Source organism: Poecilia latipinna, unplaced genomic scaffold (genome assembly GCF_001443285.1).
Source record: "Poecilia latipinna isolate Pla-1442-1.1 unplaced genomic scaffold, P_latipinna-1.0 Scaffold472, whole genome shotgun sequence".
In the NCBI taxonomy this organism is placed as follows: Eukaryota; Metazoa; Chordata; class Actinopteri; order Cyprinodontiformes; family Poeciliidae; genus Poecilia; species Poecilia latipinna.
Window position 1 is genome coordinate 12,990 of NW_015113088.1, and position 15,597 is coordinate 28,586.

Consider the following 15,597-nt stretch of genomic DNA (forward strand, 5'->3'; position numbering starts at 1 on the left):
GCTTCACCCATTTCTACGGTCAGGGCTTGAAATGTACACAAACAGATGTAAAGATTTAAAGTTTTCTAAAAAGTCTCCATATTGTCTTAGTTTAGAAGGTCTTGCAGATCCATAAATCATGATTTGGGAGTCAGTATGTGATGACCCGGGCGTTATGAAACGACAGTGACAGGGGTTCATCCTGTAACCGGTGGGTTGTCGGTTCAAGTCCATGTTTTGTCCTCGTGTCTATAAAGTATCTTACTGTCATCGGCGTGTGAATGACTGAAAGTAGCGTGGAGCGCATCTGTGTCCTCTAGGTTTGATAAAGCACCATGCAAGTGATACCGTTTGAGCGTGTTGTCGTACCAAAGCATTGCTTTTTTTTTTTTTTACCGGGCCAAACTCGTGCGTCTACACCTCTCTCCCAGAGGGACTTGTTCTGCAGGGTGGAGCCGATGGCTCGGCTGGGGGTAAATGACACTGCTTGAAGAAAGAGGCTGAAATCTCCAGTTCTGTTCCGTTATCAGCTGCGCCACAAGCGCTGCAGATTTGTGCTGAAGGTGTGAGCGCTGGGTGGGTGGTGGGGGATGGGGAGTGCAGCAGACAATATCAGCAGCTGTGAGAAGGATTGATGACTCACTTCCACTCTGCTTGTGTCTGATGATATAAGCGTGCCGGAGTTGGCTGCAGGTGTGCCGTACATCAGCAACATGGAGATACACATGCAGCTGCGAGTGTGAATGCATGAAACATCGCCAGAGGGAAGCAGGGCTGTTCTGTCTTTTGAAACATGTGCTAGGCTTTACCTCTGTGGGCTTTTTGTCATCATGCTACATCCTATTTACGCCAAGTCATGTGAACTCAGCTTCAGACACAAATCAAAGGCTCAAGGATAAATGGTGATGTGGTACCGCAAGAACATTATTATCAAAATTCTCAATACTTTTATCCTCTCAACTCTGGCCCTCCTTTTTTATCAGTGTGTGACTTGTTCTTCTGTGTGAGTTCATAGAGAAGAAACTATTTTCTGATAATATAAATCCCCTCTGCAGGTCAGGCTGCGTATCTTTGATATTTTTGTCCCTCGCTGTGAGAGTCCAACATGCGGCCTTGTAGTTCACAGTCTGAATTTATTCCTAAGAAGTTTGTCCTTATCACTGCCTCCATATTGTGACTTTGATGCACAGAGAGGACGGGTGGGTAGAGCCGTGAGGCTGTGCTGTGCAGCACCAAGAGGAAGCTTAAGAGGAAGTCAATTGTTTTCGTTTCAAACTCGCATCTCATGGTTTTTGTACCAAACACTGAGCCTGACACTCAACCATTAGAGTAACTCTATTTCCTTTTTAAATGGTAATCTTGTAATTCTATTTCTGCACTTAGTGTAATAATTGTTGCTATGGCATTTGGTTTTGTCTCTCAGTTAAACTTCTGCTATTTTTATTTGGCAGGTGTCAGTAGAGGAGGTGGGCGGATCTCCACCAACCATCATGGATATCAGTTTATGGACATTTTCCCATTCCAAACTGTGGCATATGAATGGCTGCTGCTTATGTCGTTGAGCTCTAACACTGGGCATAGTTGCTCTGGACACCATGACACAGATGGACTACAAGTACAGCCTGCTTGGCTCCACTGTGGATGATTACCACAAGAGGCCGCTGCTCCTGCAGGTGGACAACACACCCATGAACTTGTTTGCGGTTCTGGAAGTGAAACGCGACCTAACGAGACGCTCAAGCACTGTCGGATGCAAGATCCGCCTGTACGGCTTCCTGTTCGTCCTAGCCATCATGTTCCTCATAATGGCATCGTACGTTTTGACAGGGGACAAGAAGGGCCTTCTCCTTACGCCGTCCCCTTACCACCTCAACGGCTTGGTCAGTCCCGGACCCTTTGCCTTTAACCTCACGTCAGTGGGGGACTATGCACATATAAAACTGGTGGTGAAATCCATCAAATCCAAGGTGGAGTTTCGGACCCAACGACAATGCCCTGACCGCAAAGCACTGATGAGGAGCGATCCACATGTGAGTAAAAATAAACCATTTGCTGGATACTGTATTTCTGTTCCAAGTATATGTCTCCTTTGATTTCATTGCTTTAATTTGACCAAAAACTCTCCACTGACAGGCATGCTGAAAGGATTATTCCAAAACTTAAATAGTCAGTTGTATGAAATGAAGTTTATGTATATTGGATGTCAATAGGTGGAATTTACAATGTGCTGTTGTGTCAAGACTTGGTAGATTGGTTTATTTTATTTCATACTAAGGATTAACTGATGATTTAGGAATAAAATTTCATTGGTCTATGAATGCCTCCACGTGGAAATATTAACCTTAATTAATCAGACAGCAAGTGAGTTGCTTAGCTTTCGTTTTCAGCTTTAACCAACTCATGGCGAGTGAAAGGGTCTGCAAAGCACAGTGTGAGTTAAGCGATGTAGTTTGCAGTAGTCAAACAGTGAAAAGTGAAAGTTAATAAGTACAAGAAGGTGTCTCTTGACGTCTAATCGAGGTTGAAACGTTGTTAATGTTTTTGGTGTAATTTGATCTACATCAAGCCTGAATTTAGGATAAACTTGTAGAAAACGTATGAGCAAAACAAGTTCAACTTTCATGTACGGGAACAGACGGAGGCAGTGACTGATTTATCCTAAGCGATCAAAAGTAAGTTATAAAAACATCTGGAGAACAGCTGCACTTCCACAGTATCTACTTCAGTTTATATAAAAGATAAACTTGTTCTGAAAACCCTGATTAAACACTTAATGTCTCGCAGGTCTCTAATGATTCTGTTATTCTCTCACATGGGGATGCAGAAGGTCCCACCGTGTTTTAGCATCCTGAATATTCTCATTGTTGTGCGATTCACAATCACACCCCGATTCGAGTAATTGTTAGTTTTAATTATATTGGACTGTGCTGAGACTTTTGTGATGAAGCACTTTTTTTTTTAAATTGAAAAGTCTAATGAATAAGAGAGTGTGGTCATCGGATGATCAATAAGCCCATCAGTGGATGGTATCTGCATTAATTGTCCTGAATGTAGCTGTGTCCCTCAAGCTGCTGAGTAAGTCCTAATAGCATGGTTCATTGATATTTTTTGAGCAACAACAAAAGAGTTGTAGAAATCCCAGTGAAAGGGGTTGTTTCAAATGTGCTGCCTCTCTTTTACTCTCAGTGATGTTTAGCTTTACTCCAAAATGATAGTAGGATAGTAAAAAAACGAAGATATGTATTTTGGAAAACAACCCATTGCTGCTGTTTTTTGCACTTTTAAATAGAAAACATGCTCAAGCTTCCTGTTGTAGCAACCTGAATGAGCACCTGAACAGACTCAGTAAAAAAAATATAGGTTTCTTTATAGGATCGTTTACTTGTTACGTGCTTTCTAATTTGTTCTTAAAATAGCAAACTTTCTGCTGCACTCAGTATCTGCTGCACTTTGTTTGGTTCATGGTTGGTGTAGCCGATTTAATTTGAAATTGATTATGACTTGGTTTGGTTTCAGGTAGCTTTTTACATACAAGTGAATAGAAAAGTTTGAGCACCAAGCATAATCGCCGTAATCCTTAATACTCTGAGTTAAATAATTTGATAATTATAAAAGTCTTACTCAATAGGTAAGTTCTTCTGACTAAATGTTGCATTTTGCAGGATGATGGAGTTTCAGTGTGGGGGCGAAAAGCATCGAGAAATAGTTAGACAAATAAATCACTCTTAGCCCTGACCAGAAACAACCATGTTTCTTTTGAGATTTGTTTTAGTGTACCTTCATTTGCATTAACAGGGCCTCTTCATAAACTCAACTAATGAGTTATATAATTGCCAGCTCTTTGTCTGCTTCTTCACTTTGCCATCAGGTAAAACCCATTTTCATCCATGTTTGAATTCAGAGACTGCACGGTGGATGATCGTTTAGCACTAATTTTGCAGAATTGCTTTAAGCAAGAATTTCCTGGATTTGAATCAAAGCCATCTGCCTTCATGTGTTACGTTGTCGAAATGCATGTGCAGATTCTTCCCTACGTTCTCTAGTTTCCTCCAACTGTTCAAAAACATGCATTCATGGTAATTGGCCACTTTAAAATGACATGGAGGTCCAGGTTGTACCTTGCTTCTCTTTTCTGACTGCCACAGATAGGCACCAGCTGGTTGGGTCCCTGCAAGCATTAGGCGGATATAGAAAAGGGATGGATATGCATCTGAGATTGTGAATACATCTTAAAAGCTGTGCCTCTCTAGTAGCTGCAGTATTGTGAACTAACTTGTTACGATCTTTCCTTTCTCCAGACGGCATCCAGCATACTAAAAATGTTCAAGAAACCTTTTCCTTTAGAGAGTTAGAATGTGTTAGTCCTCCTCTGTGCAGTGTAACAGAAATCTTGTTTGAGATTTTTTTTTTTTTACATCCAAAAGTTGCACAAAGTAGTACATAGTTGGATAGTTGAAGATGATCATTTGTGAGCTTATACTTTATAGCATGGCCTTTCACATCTGGATAATTTTTCTCCTTCTTGTTTACATAATAGCTCAAGATCAGTCAGATTGAATGGAGAGGCCCTGTCAATGCAAATTTATTGTCACTTAATCAGAGCACCTTCTGTAACATGCATCCCGTCAGTGTCCTCTAAATGGCTTGTGGCAATCTGCAGCTGGGAATTTTGGCTTTCTTTCAACAGTTCAAAATTCTTGCCTCTTTTTCACAATGGACACATTTGTGTGCCGCACAAGTTATAGTTACTTTTTCAAGTTACCTTTAAAAAGTAACTTGATTTGTGATTACTGATTACTGATTACTCCTTGAAAACCAAACTGAGTTGCTTTTCCGATTTACTTGATTTAAAGTAACTAAGTTATGTTGCAAGTTTAATTGTTTTCAGAAGCTGCCAACAACAGTCGCTGCTGCCTCAAAATAAAAATGACAACCAGGGAGAGTTAACCGTGTTTGTGGGCAGTATTTCTTCCTCTACGTCCGACCAGCTTCTTCAACAATCCCCCGCTTACTGGTTTTGCACAGAAGTCCAGCTTTTGTAGTTTGGGTGGTAGAGCACCTCTGGCATTTTATTTGCAACTTTCTACTTTTGCAACACCTGGTGGAACTTGCTCTGTCAGTTTTGTACCAGTGCAGTAAAAAACAAAATCTTTCTAAATTGTTTTCATACTAAAAGAATTGACAGTAAAAACAAAAGATTTAAAATGGACAGTAACAATTTTAAATCTTATATCAATATTCATTGACCCTATACATCAATGAATATTTATATTAGTTGAAAAAAGCCTAAAATTAATAGAAATACAGGAAACCAATTGTTGAAAAGTTATTTTTCACGTTGTATTTATGTCTGTGTCAATTTCATTCAAGGAAATTGTGACCTCTACATATGCACTCAGCTACGTGAGCCTGTTCTGGGATTGACCGGTAGTGGCTTTATCCTCCACCGGGGGACTTTCATGCTCTCTCCTCGTTGCATTAAACGGCTGCATGAGCAAAGGACAGAAAATCACACTGGTTTTTCTGTCTCCCCTATTTTCAAGGGTGTCACAATAGCAGTAATTCACCAGCACGCAGGACACAACGAACCGAGACATTTTCATCTTTAGCTGACACAAAGTCGTGTGTTTCCAGCTAGAAAACACGCATCTCTCTCCTCCCTACATTATTTACCCCTGCATCACTTTGTGGTATCGCTCACCCTCCATGATGCAACATGATATATATACATATGTACTTTAACTTCAGAGTGAAGTTACAGCTTCACCCCGAAGAATTTAGACGAATTTAGATGAATCTAGACTTATGCTGCGTTTCCCTTGAACATAGATGAGTGACTGTCGTTGAAACCGTGACATCTGAATATGTCAGAAACATATTCAGTGTGAAGCTTTGGCACGCTTTGAAGCCACACAACCAACTGACCCTGCACTTGCACTACTTCAGCGCTCACTGTTGCACTCGTTTCTCACATCCTGCCTCTTCAACACATTTCTTATCTCAGCATTTAGTGGTTGCTTATTTTGCATCTTTAGTTCATTCTAATTTCCGTCCCCGCGTGTATTTCTCTCTTATTCAAACGGCTAATTGCGCAATGACGCATTTTCCAATTAGACAGCGAATTATTTATTTAATAATACCACTGCTGCATAAATATATCTTACGTGCAGCACGTCAGAGTGAGACGTCGTGGAAATATTTGCTCATTTAACTTGTTGAAACTTAAACAGTATGAGTCAATAATTGGTTTGTTTTTGTCAGAATTGTGAAGCATGAGCAACCTGCTGATGCCACCGCTCTGACTTGGCGTTCAGCTGAGTTTGAACAGGTGGCAAACAAAGTCATTCACTCTAACAAAGAGACAAACACAGAGTGCCGAGGAGTAGGAGCTGCCTCACAGCAGACATCTGGTCGCATGTGTCGGTTCTGTTGTCGGAAAGCGTGGCGCCGTCGTGTTCTTTTTTTTATTCTGCTGCAAAGGCATCTGCGATGTTGAAAGCAATACTGCGCCATCATAGAAGAGATTTAAAGCTACAGTCGGTAAACTTTATAAAAATATATTTTTTACACATATGCTAAAATTGTCACTATGTCCTGACCATATAAAAGGAGGTAGACAATTTGTGAAAAATTTGGAGAAATACACATAAATCCATCCCGTACCCGCACTAGCCTGGTCAACACCAGCAACTTGTTCTATGCTTAGCAGCCACAAACGTCAGTGTATGTCATTGAGATTTTTATTGTGACATGCCTTCAAAAAAGAAGTAGAAGAAAATTCTTAGAGTTTCTCAGGTTCCGTTTTCGTGTTTTTATCTCAGCACAAACTGAACATTGAGGAACTTAGACAAATAATCTACTCCACACTTTCACTATAAGAGCATGTGAATGCATTCTTGCATAAGCTCAGTCCTCCATGTATCCATACCAACATGTAGCAGCTTTAAAGAAAAATTATTCATTCACACCGTGGTTGAACCATTACACAGAAAATAGGAAAAAAAAAAAAGCATGGAACTACATCTGGGTCTGCAAATCATAGCACAGAGACAATGAAGAAATGTTTGAGAGACAGTCACGTTAAAATTCTGACTCGAATGTGAGTCAGTGATAAAGCCAAGAGGCCCATGATGGCTCTGAGGGGGACAATCATAGCACAGGTTGAGGAAAATGCTGACCAGACAACTGTCAGGCCTGTGTAGAAGTGAGAGTGTAACTTAGCTCAAGCTAAAGTTTAGTCTTCTGATGTGCAAAGCTGAACTACACACAGGACAAAAGACTTACAGTTTTAGCATCAGCACATAATGGTTCTACACCCTCGCAATCTGACTAATTTGGAGCCGCAAAATGAAGGGTGAGCTAATATTTAAAAAATGTTTCAGCTTTACATCATCTCATAAAGTTGTTGTCTCGTCAAAAATATACCAGGAGTGTCGCTTTGTTTCTTCTTTCGTGCGTGTTTGAGGAATCCTTTAATCTCCCATAGCAGTCATTCAGCTGTGCAAAACTCTTGGACAGCCTGCCTTCAAGGAACGGAGTTGTTTAAGCATGCTACGCTATGTGACTGGAAAACACACAATACTGCCCCTTTAAAGTTAAGATGCAGCAAAGTGTTTTTTTTTTATCTTTTGCACTTTTTTTGCACAACAAAAATACTTTAAATACAGTTCTTTAAACTTATATCCATTTGTTTTACTAAAACAAGTGGTACAATTAAGCAATAATGTTGTAGCAGATTTTAAAATCATGATCTTTTTTTTTTAAACCTATGTAGAAATTGAAATCAACAATGGGACACTGCTTAGCAGTGAGACCACATATTCATTAGGAGGACATTTTGGGTTATTTTTGAGTTTTGATTGTTTTTAAATTGAGTTCCTTTTCCACACTCATCTAAACATTTTTTTAGATGTGATTTATGATAAGACCTTGACCTGATTATGTCTAACGTGGCAAAGATTTTTTTTCTGTAATAAAAGAGGCAAGACATCATACTACACTTAATGCATGTATTTTTTTTCCCATTCCATTCCAACTGAAACACTCAGAGCTTATGAATAATGGAAAGCTTCACGAGCTCCAGAGACAGACTTTAGTGCAGTGAGTCAGTGTGTGTGGGCTAATAATGTTTGCATTTTTAAAGAATGTTTCTTATAGGGAAATGAAAAGAGGGCAGCGAAGCTGAAGGGCACTGATCTCCCTCTCGGTTAAGTGCTCTTTTATAGTCACCCCTGATTGCAAAATCAAACAAAGATTAGATAATGGCTTCAGATTAAGTTGGTTATACAAAAACATGCAGTCAATTTTCACTGATGATCAGCAGCTATTCTTTCACAGTGTGATTGTGAGTACTACGCTGTCAAGACCGCTTCTTACACTGAACCTGGGTCATTTTTTTTTTCCCTCTTCCAGCTATAACTAACACGCACCATTTCTTTTCTCTGCATACGAATCGTCGCTCTGTTATTCTTATTAGCATATAACCAGCAGTGCTGGTTGTTTCTTTAAAGAACATTCCCCCAAATTGTAATCACAAATATCAAAAGATGGCTGCCTGTTACAGCCAAAGCAGTTCCTTTGAAGTCGATCCAGATTCTGAGCTTAATCCCTCTGACATTCCAAGAACCTAATTGCCAGATTGTTTATTCTGCAAGCAGTGCTTACTTTAATATGATGTGTTTAGTTTGGAGTTGATGATTATCTCCAGATTAGTTATTTGCCTCATGGTTGTTTTTCTGGAGCTCGCAGTGGTGCGGCTGCATTTCTGCGATAGGTTAATGTCCCACTTCGTTCCCTTTTGGCGTTCATGCTTTCTGTCACCCACTCTTTATCCCTTCCAGACATGTACTCCAGGGCAGGTGGTGGTAATCAGCACTTTTCTCCTTAGGCACCCTCTGAGGACACTCTGAATTCAAATGGCCTTGTTTTGTATTTATTTATTTCGTTCCCCCTTGGGGCGCTACGAGCCTGATACATAGAAATGGTGAACTGATGTGATATGTGCCACATAGCTTTCTTGGACGAGCAGCCTGAATCTTAAGCAAATGTGTCTGCCTTATGCGGCAGAAGTCATGAAATACAACGCAAGTGCTTGACATTTAATTTCAATTCAAAAAAAAAAAAAAAAGCGGATGGCAGATCCATACCAGAGCTGTTGCACCTGATTTAAATGCGAATTTTCTAAACGAATATTGATACTGACTTGCTGTTGGAGCCTTTTGCACTAAAGCGTCATTAAAAGAAACATTTGTTTGACTTACCTCATTTTTCTAATCCTGCATACATGCTGCAAAGACATTTACCAAGCAACTACAATAGCATAGTGAATTTTAATCACTGTAATTATTCCGTGCCCAGCCACAGCTCAGATGGAAAACACATTTTGCTTTAAAAGCATTAATTGGACACTGGGCTTTAACTGGAAACATTAACCAATGGAGAAGAAAAAAATCTCCCACTTCTAAACTGAGGTCAGATTTGAGAATGCTCAGAGTTGATCGCGAATATGAGATAAGAATAAATTTCACATCTTGTGTTGCAAACAAGCACTGGTCCTCACAGCAGGAATTAATACCAACTAGAATGGCAAGAACTAATAAAAGGGGTTCAGCTGAGGCCCCTGCTGATGTAGTTCACTTCCCATTACCAGCAATGAGCAAACACGCCTTAATAAAACAATGCACCTCCTATTTACCCAAAGCTCCGCCTTGGCGCCTTGGCGCTTCAGCACTGGTACCAGGTAGTTTTGGATGTTTGTCTTACTAGGTCCACTGTCTGATATATGACCATCCTGCTAGGTACTATATTACGGTAACCTATTTTTGATGAATAGTAATGCATTTTTGTGAAAGGGTAGTGGCACACTACTTTGGGAAACATAGCAAAAACATAGCAAGTAAAGCTAAATACTCAGCTTTTTGTCTGCGTTCCTGTGACTCCGCAAGTTTGAACCCTGAATAAAATAGTAAACAAACTTCCATCTGCTAAGAAAAACTGTGAGATGAATCCTTCTTGGTATATTTTTTTTCAGGTATCATTCGTCTCAGTGAGGGTTTGCATGATCGGTACCCGGTGGAGGACTATCTTGACCTGTTTGATCAGGCTGCTTACCAAATCCAGGGCGAGCTAAATGCAAACACCAGCGGATCACCCAGCCACCCGAACGTCATCATAGGTAAGTCACATCATCTGTTCACTTTAGAAGCCAATACCTACATCATAATTTAGAAGCCAACACCAACCCTAATCAGAACTGTGACTATAATAATAATAACAATAATAATAATGGAGGAAGTTGGGTTGTGGTCTGAGAGAGGAATTCAAATGATTTTTGTCATTTGAATTCCTCTGTGAATTTAACTGTGTTTATTTAACTGTGTTTTAAGGACACGGTTCAATAAATAAATATAACTATGTCCTTAAATTTCACAGTTTAAGTAGAAACCCTTAAACTGTGAAATTTATTGAAAATAGTTTGTCAGTGTTGCTTGCAAAACTTGAAAATAATGGAACAGAACAAGGTACATACATAAAAAAACTGGTGCTTTTAGAGTTATTTCACCATAAAGTAAGGTTGAGTAGAAAAACATAAACTGGTCACTGACATAAAAGTAATAGTGAGGGTACATTGAAAAAAGAAGGTCGTGTTGTCACGCTGCATTCAGGGCAGAAACAAACATGAAATGGAGGAATGGACATTCAACAATGTGAAGCCCAATTCTCATCAGGATAGACAAAAGATTTGAATGAAAAGTCTTCAATCCTGTGAAAACAAATCCACTGGGTTGATAAAAAGTATTTTTTTGTACTGATCACTAATTATATGTTTGACAAGGTTTAATTCAAACAAGTTTTTTAAAAATCTATTTATTTGTCAGGTTGACTAACACTAGAAATGTCAGATGCTACTGCAATAAAAAGGGGTTTTTCCACATCTTCTTACCAAGGTTGATGCTGCATGTGACAACTTAACTCCAAAATGTTGCTTTTATCCAGGTTTACTCCAGTCAAATTCCACGTTCCAAAGTCTGTAAAGCTATGAGCTGCTTCTGATTTCTCTTTCAGAACTGTGGTACAAAAATGATGAAGGAACTCAAAAGAGGGGTTTTACTATTTTCAAAACAAAAATCACTTGATAACATTTTAAACTGTCTATTTATCATCATATACATTTAAAACTGCAGATCCTTACTTTGACTGAGCTTCCTAAACAGCTGCCAACATTTCTAAATCAAGTCTTTTCTATGACAGATAGAAGTCAAAAGGATGAAGAGGAACACATTTGCTGTACTGCATGTAACCTTCCTGTTATCTTCAGAAAAAGTCTTGCTCTTTCACTCTCTTGTAGCACAAGAATCAGCTCTCTTTTAAATAACTTATTTTCTGTGCTTCTTCTGATTGAGTTGTAAACACCTCACTGAATTTATAACAGACAACTTTGATTCATCTACCCTCAGAACCGTGGTCGCTATAAGGGAACATTTTTCGATGTTCAACGCGCCGGTTCGCGGCAGATCGAGCTGAAAGCCCAGTGATTTCAGTCATCAGTTAGTTTCTAGCTGCATCTTTACAGTTTCGGATCTTGCAACGTATGAAAGCTTGTCAAAACCTGCCGACTTGGTTTTGTTTCCACTCTCGACCTCGACACAAAGAGATTTTCATACAAAAGGACAATGAGAAAAGAAAGACACGTCTCGCTATTAAATAACAAAATGTTTTGTTATTTTATTAATTTGCATACACAAATGCAATCAAGAGTCAGTGTGCAGGGAGTATAATTAAAGAATGTTGGATGCTGAGCATCAAAACACATTTATTCAGGTTTTGCAGAGGTTCATTAATAGTTGACCTTTATAAGCCCCTTGTTGTCTACAGCAAGCAGACTGCTGTGTGCTCTTTGTGTGACACAAAAAGCCAACAGTTTGCATAAACTTCATATCTTGATCTCTGATGAAGCGTAAACCAGATCCAAACATCCTGCTTCTCACTTTGTTTAGGCAAACCAAACATGCGCTTTAAACTCCGCGAATCAAGTGCCAGGAAGCTGCTTATCACTTTTGGTCTACTCATCGGTCTGTTGTGCAACGAGCATCTTAAGAATGATTCGCCAGCAGAGATCTGAGAGTACAAGATACAAATGATAGCGCGCCACACGACGCCTGAGACACCGCTAATCAGATCTGCAGGAAGTTTTAGTACCACAAACATTTCCTGCTAAGCTTAATCTTCTGCCTTCCTGTTTTTTGTTTTTTTTCCTTGTCAGAACATCGCTCTGTGTCGCCGCCAGCTCCCCTCCCTGGCTTACTTCATATTGGTTACTCAGGTCATGTAGCAGCGCTCTGATATGTGTGTGAAAGTGCCCCAGCAGTATCCTGCACCGCCAGTCAAGTTGCACCCAGGAGCGTTTTTGGCATTTGTCAGCGTCCTGCAACTTCACTTGTAATCTTATATTTCAGAGGCTGCAAGTAGTGAGGCTGCTCTGCGGGAGCCACTTCAGCAAAGGAGTGTAATTTTTTTTTTTTCTTTTTAAAAGAAAGCCGGTGACTCAGCTCTAAAGAGACCCTCTAACATCTTTCTAATGCTAGACGTCCTTCTGCCTCAGTTAGCCTCTTCACTGGAGTGCTTTATAAAGAAATCATTGTTTTTTTTTTTGTGTTAATATCCACAGCAGGGTGGAGAAGCCTACAAACCTCCTTCCTCTATCAACATATCCTGTTTCCAGCTGCACTGCTCCTATCTGTTCCTGCCTTTTCCCATCGTCCAAACACTGTGTCAAAGAAACGACTCAGCTGGGAAGGAAAACTGATTTAACGTTTCGACAATAGCCTTTTCACACTGCACAGAGTTGAGCTCAGCGTGCCGTGCTGCTTTGTTTCCCTCTTTAAATAAGTAATCCTTGTAACGTGGTGGGGGAGCGTGCCAAAAGCCCACTCGGTATTCACTCAGTGCTCCGGGAGAGCCCAGCAAGGTGCAGGCCTGCGGCCAGGATCTTTGCTCTTCGATTCTCCTCCGCCGACGGTCAGGTTGGGGAACCACAGGAACGACGGTCTGGGTCCTTCACTTGTTTACCCGGAGCAAAATAAACCCTCTTTAGCTGACACGGGGTCCTTAAAATAGACAAGATCACAGTCTGTATCATTTCAGACATAACGGCATTAAGTACCGATCCAGTTTCACATTCACCGTTGTCAGCACAGAAAATAAGTCTCTTTCTCTGAGGGAGAAAGAGAAAGAGAGAGAGAGAGATAAGGCTTCACTTAGCAGAATGAAGGCAGACAGCCTAATGAATCCTGAATATGTTTCTCAGTGCAGCCTAATAAAAGTTGCTAGGCTCAAATTGTTTGAGAAATGACGTCGTTTGACTTGATATGAGTACCACGAGTGTCATTGTGTTGACAGCAGTCACGCTGCAGTTTCTCTTTACCACCAAAGATGCAATTATGACGCCTACAATTATGCTGCCTACTTGTTTGCTTGTGTGCCTTTACGAACATGATACTAGAGCAAAGAGAATTTTTAGTGCTTGCTATTTGCAGGTTTAGTTTAAAGGAGTACAGTGAGGAAAAACGAGTATTGGAACACCCTGCGACTTTGCAAGTTAGAAGTCTTGGAGGGGTCTGAAATTTCCGTCTTAGGTCCATGTCCACTGTGAGACATACTCTTTAAAAAAAAAAAAAAAAAGAGAGAGAAAATTTTAGAAATCACAATGTATGATTTTTTTTTAAATAGCTTATTTGTGTGTTACTGCTGAAAATACGTATTTGAATACTTGTGAAAATAAATGTCAATATTTGGTACAGTAGCCTTTGTTTGCAATTACACACTGTATATGGAACTTGATCAAACTTAGTGTTTTATATACGGTCTTTGATTTGTGAGGGGACATGCCTTGAACTAAGTTCAATGTATTTAATTTGGATTTTTTGTTACAAAGTAGTGTGAACTGTAAGGGCAAGAATTCATTGTTTTTACTTTTTTTTTGTTGTTTTTTTTACAGTAAAAATCTGAAAAGTACACATGCACACACACCCACATTCACAACAGATACACACTGCTTGCTGTGGTCCTTTCACTGATTGGAAACGTTTGAATTTCTTAGTTTCTGATCACCAAACAGGTCTGATTGTGTTGAAAACGGTCCAGTTTCTGCTCCCAATTCAAATTCTCAGCACATCTCTGGTTGTAAATTAGAGTACCTGTCACACTGCCTTCAGTTGGCTTTGAAATGCAAGGCTTGTTCTGAATGTCTCTTAATTTACATGAATTATAACTCCTCAACCATCAAAACAATAAAGAAAAGAAAACTCCCATCAGCCATTAGCATAGTCATCTGAAAGCATCCATGCACAAGACTCTGAAAATATGGACACGTAGTATGTAACAGTTGCATATTTTCTGCTGAGGCTGAGCTCTGACCTAAACAGATATGTTAAAAATATTTTTCTCCTCTTCCAATTTAAAATTGTGAAGTAGAGAGACATAATTAGTGACATTTATGTTTCATGTACCCTCAGCTTTACGTCCAAATAACCTTTGAAGCAGAAATGAAGGCGCATGAAGGCTATATCCACCGTAACCTAACTGACATCTGCATTTAATACGGTCTGCTCGAAACCCTTTAAAACATGCGGTTGGTTTAATTTCACGACAAGAACAACCATATGGAGCGCAGAGACCTAAAGGGTGGTGCAAGCCACAGCAAGTTTGGAATTATTTCTTAAAAGAAAATCCCCAAAAACGTAAACATGAAATGTGAGTCTCTGAAACTATTATAAAAGCAGCAGCAACGTGTTTCCGTATGTGTTTTGCTTTAAGACTCTGATTGCGCTCGTCCTTCATTTCGACCACTTTTGGTGTTTTCTCGCAGGAGAAGCGAGCGCCTCCACCATGTGGGATAACAACGCCTGGGTGTATTTCTATGACAACACCACAGAGGGAGAGCCGCCGTTTCTCATCCAGGACTTCATCCATGCCCTACAGCCGGAGGCCCGCTTCATCGTTATGCTCAGGGATCCAGTGGAAAGGTTGGGAGAATTTCTATCACGCTGCCCTCGATTGGCTCGGAGATGCCTGTAATGATGCAGCTCTAAAACATGTCCCTATCACAGCTGTTTGTCCTGCTGACACAGACACGCTTCGCCACTTTATGAGAAACAAGAGCTCTGGCTGTTAAGAAGGATGTGTTGGGCTTTTACTGGGGCTGCCTGTCATATAAGTTGCTTTGCTTATTAAAACCTGTGCAGAGCTTCCTCCTGAGTGCCTGACACTCATTTTAAACTTGTTTTTTTTTTTTCACTTATTTGCTTATTTCTTCACACTACAGAACATCATACTTGTTGTCTACACTTGTGTTAAAGAATTGCACATAGTTCATACTGTTTGTGTTTATTATGAAGTAAAGAAGACAAACAAGATTACTATTACTACTAAAAACAATATGACCTGTCCTGGATGTGCCTCGCCTCTCGCCTAATGGCCGCTCCATATAGGCACTATTCCCTATGACCCCACAAAAAAAAAAAAAAAAAAGGATTCCCCCTACTCCTCTCCATCTATCCCCATCCTGCTGCTGCAAACAATAATAATAATAATAATAATAATAATAATAATAATAATAAT

At 39.9% G+C, this 15,597-nt stretch overlaps 1 protein-coding gene across 1 annotated transcript in view; it reads left to right on the top strand.

Annotated features, from left to right (window-relative positions):
• The first annotated feature begins 356 nt into the window (after window positions 1–356).
• LOC106951739 (carbohydrate sulfotransferase 15) overlaps window positions 357–15,597 on the top strand; it is a 21,530-nt gene continuing 6,289 nt past the window's right edge. The window contains exons 1-4 of the mRNA XM_015039426.1: window positions 357–542; window positions 1,431–2,013; window positions 10,010–10,153; window positions 14,846–15,002. Coding sequence (XP_014894912.1) covers window positions 1,575–2,013; window positions 10,010–10,153; window positions 14,846–15,002 — 740 coding nt within the window. The 5' untranslated portion in view covers window positions 357–542; window positions 1,431–1,574. The remainder of the gene's footprint in view (window positions 543–1,430; window positions 2,014–10,009; window positions 10,154–14,845; window positions 15,003–15,597) is intronic.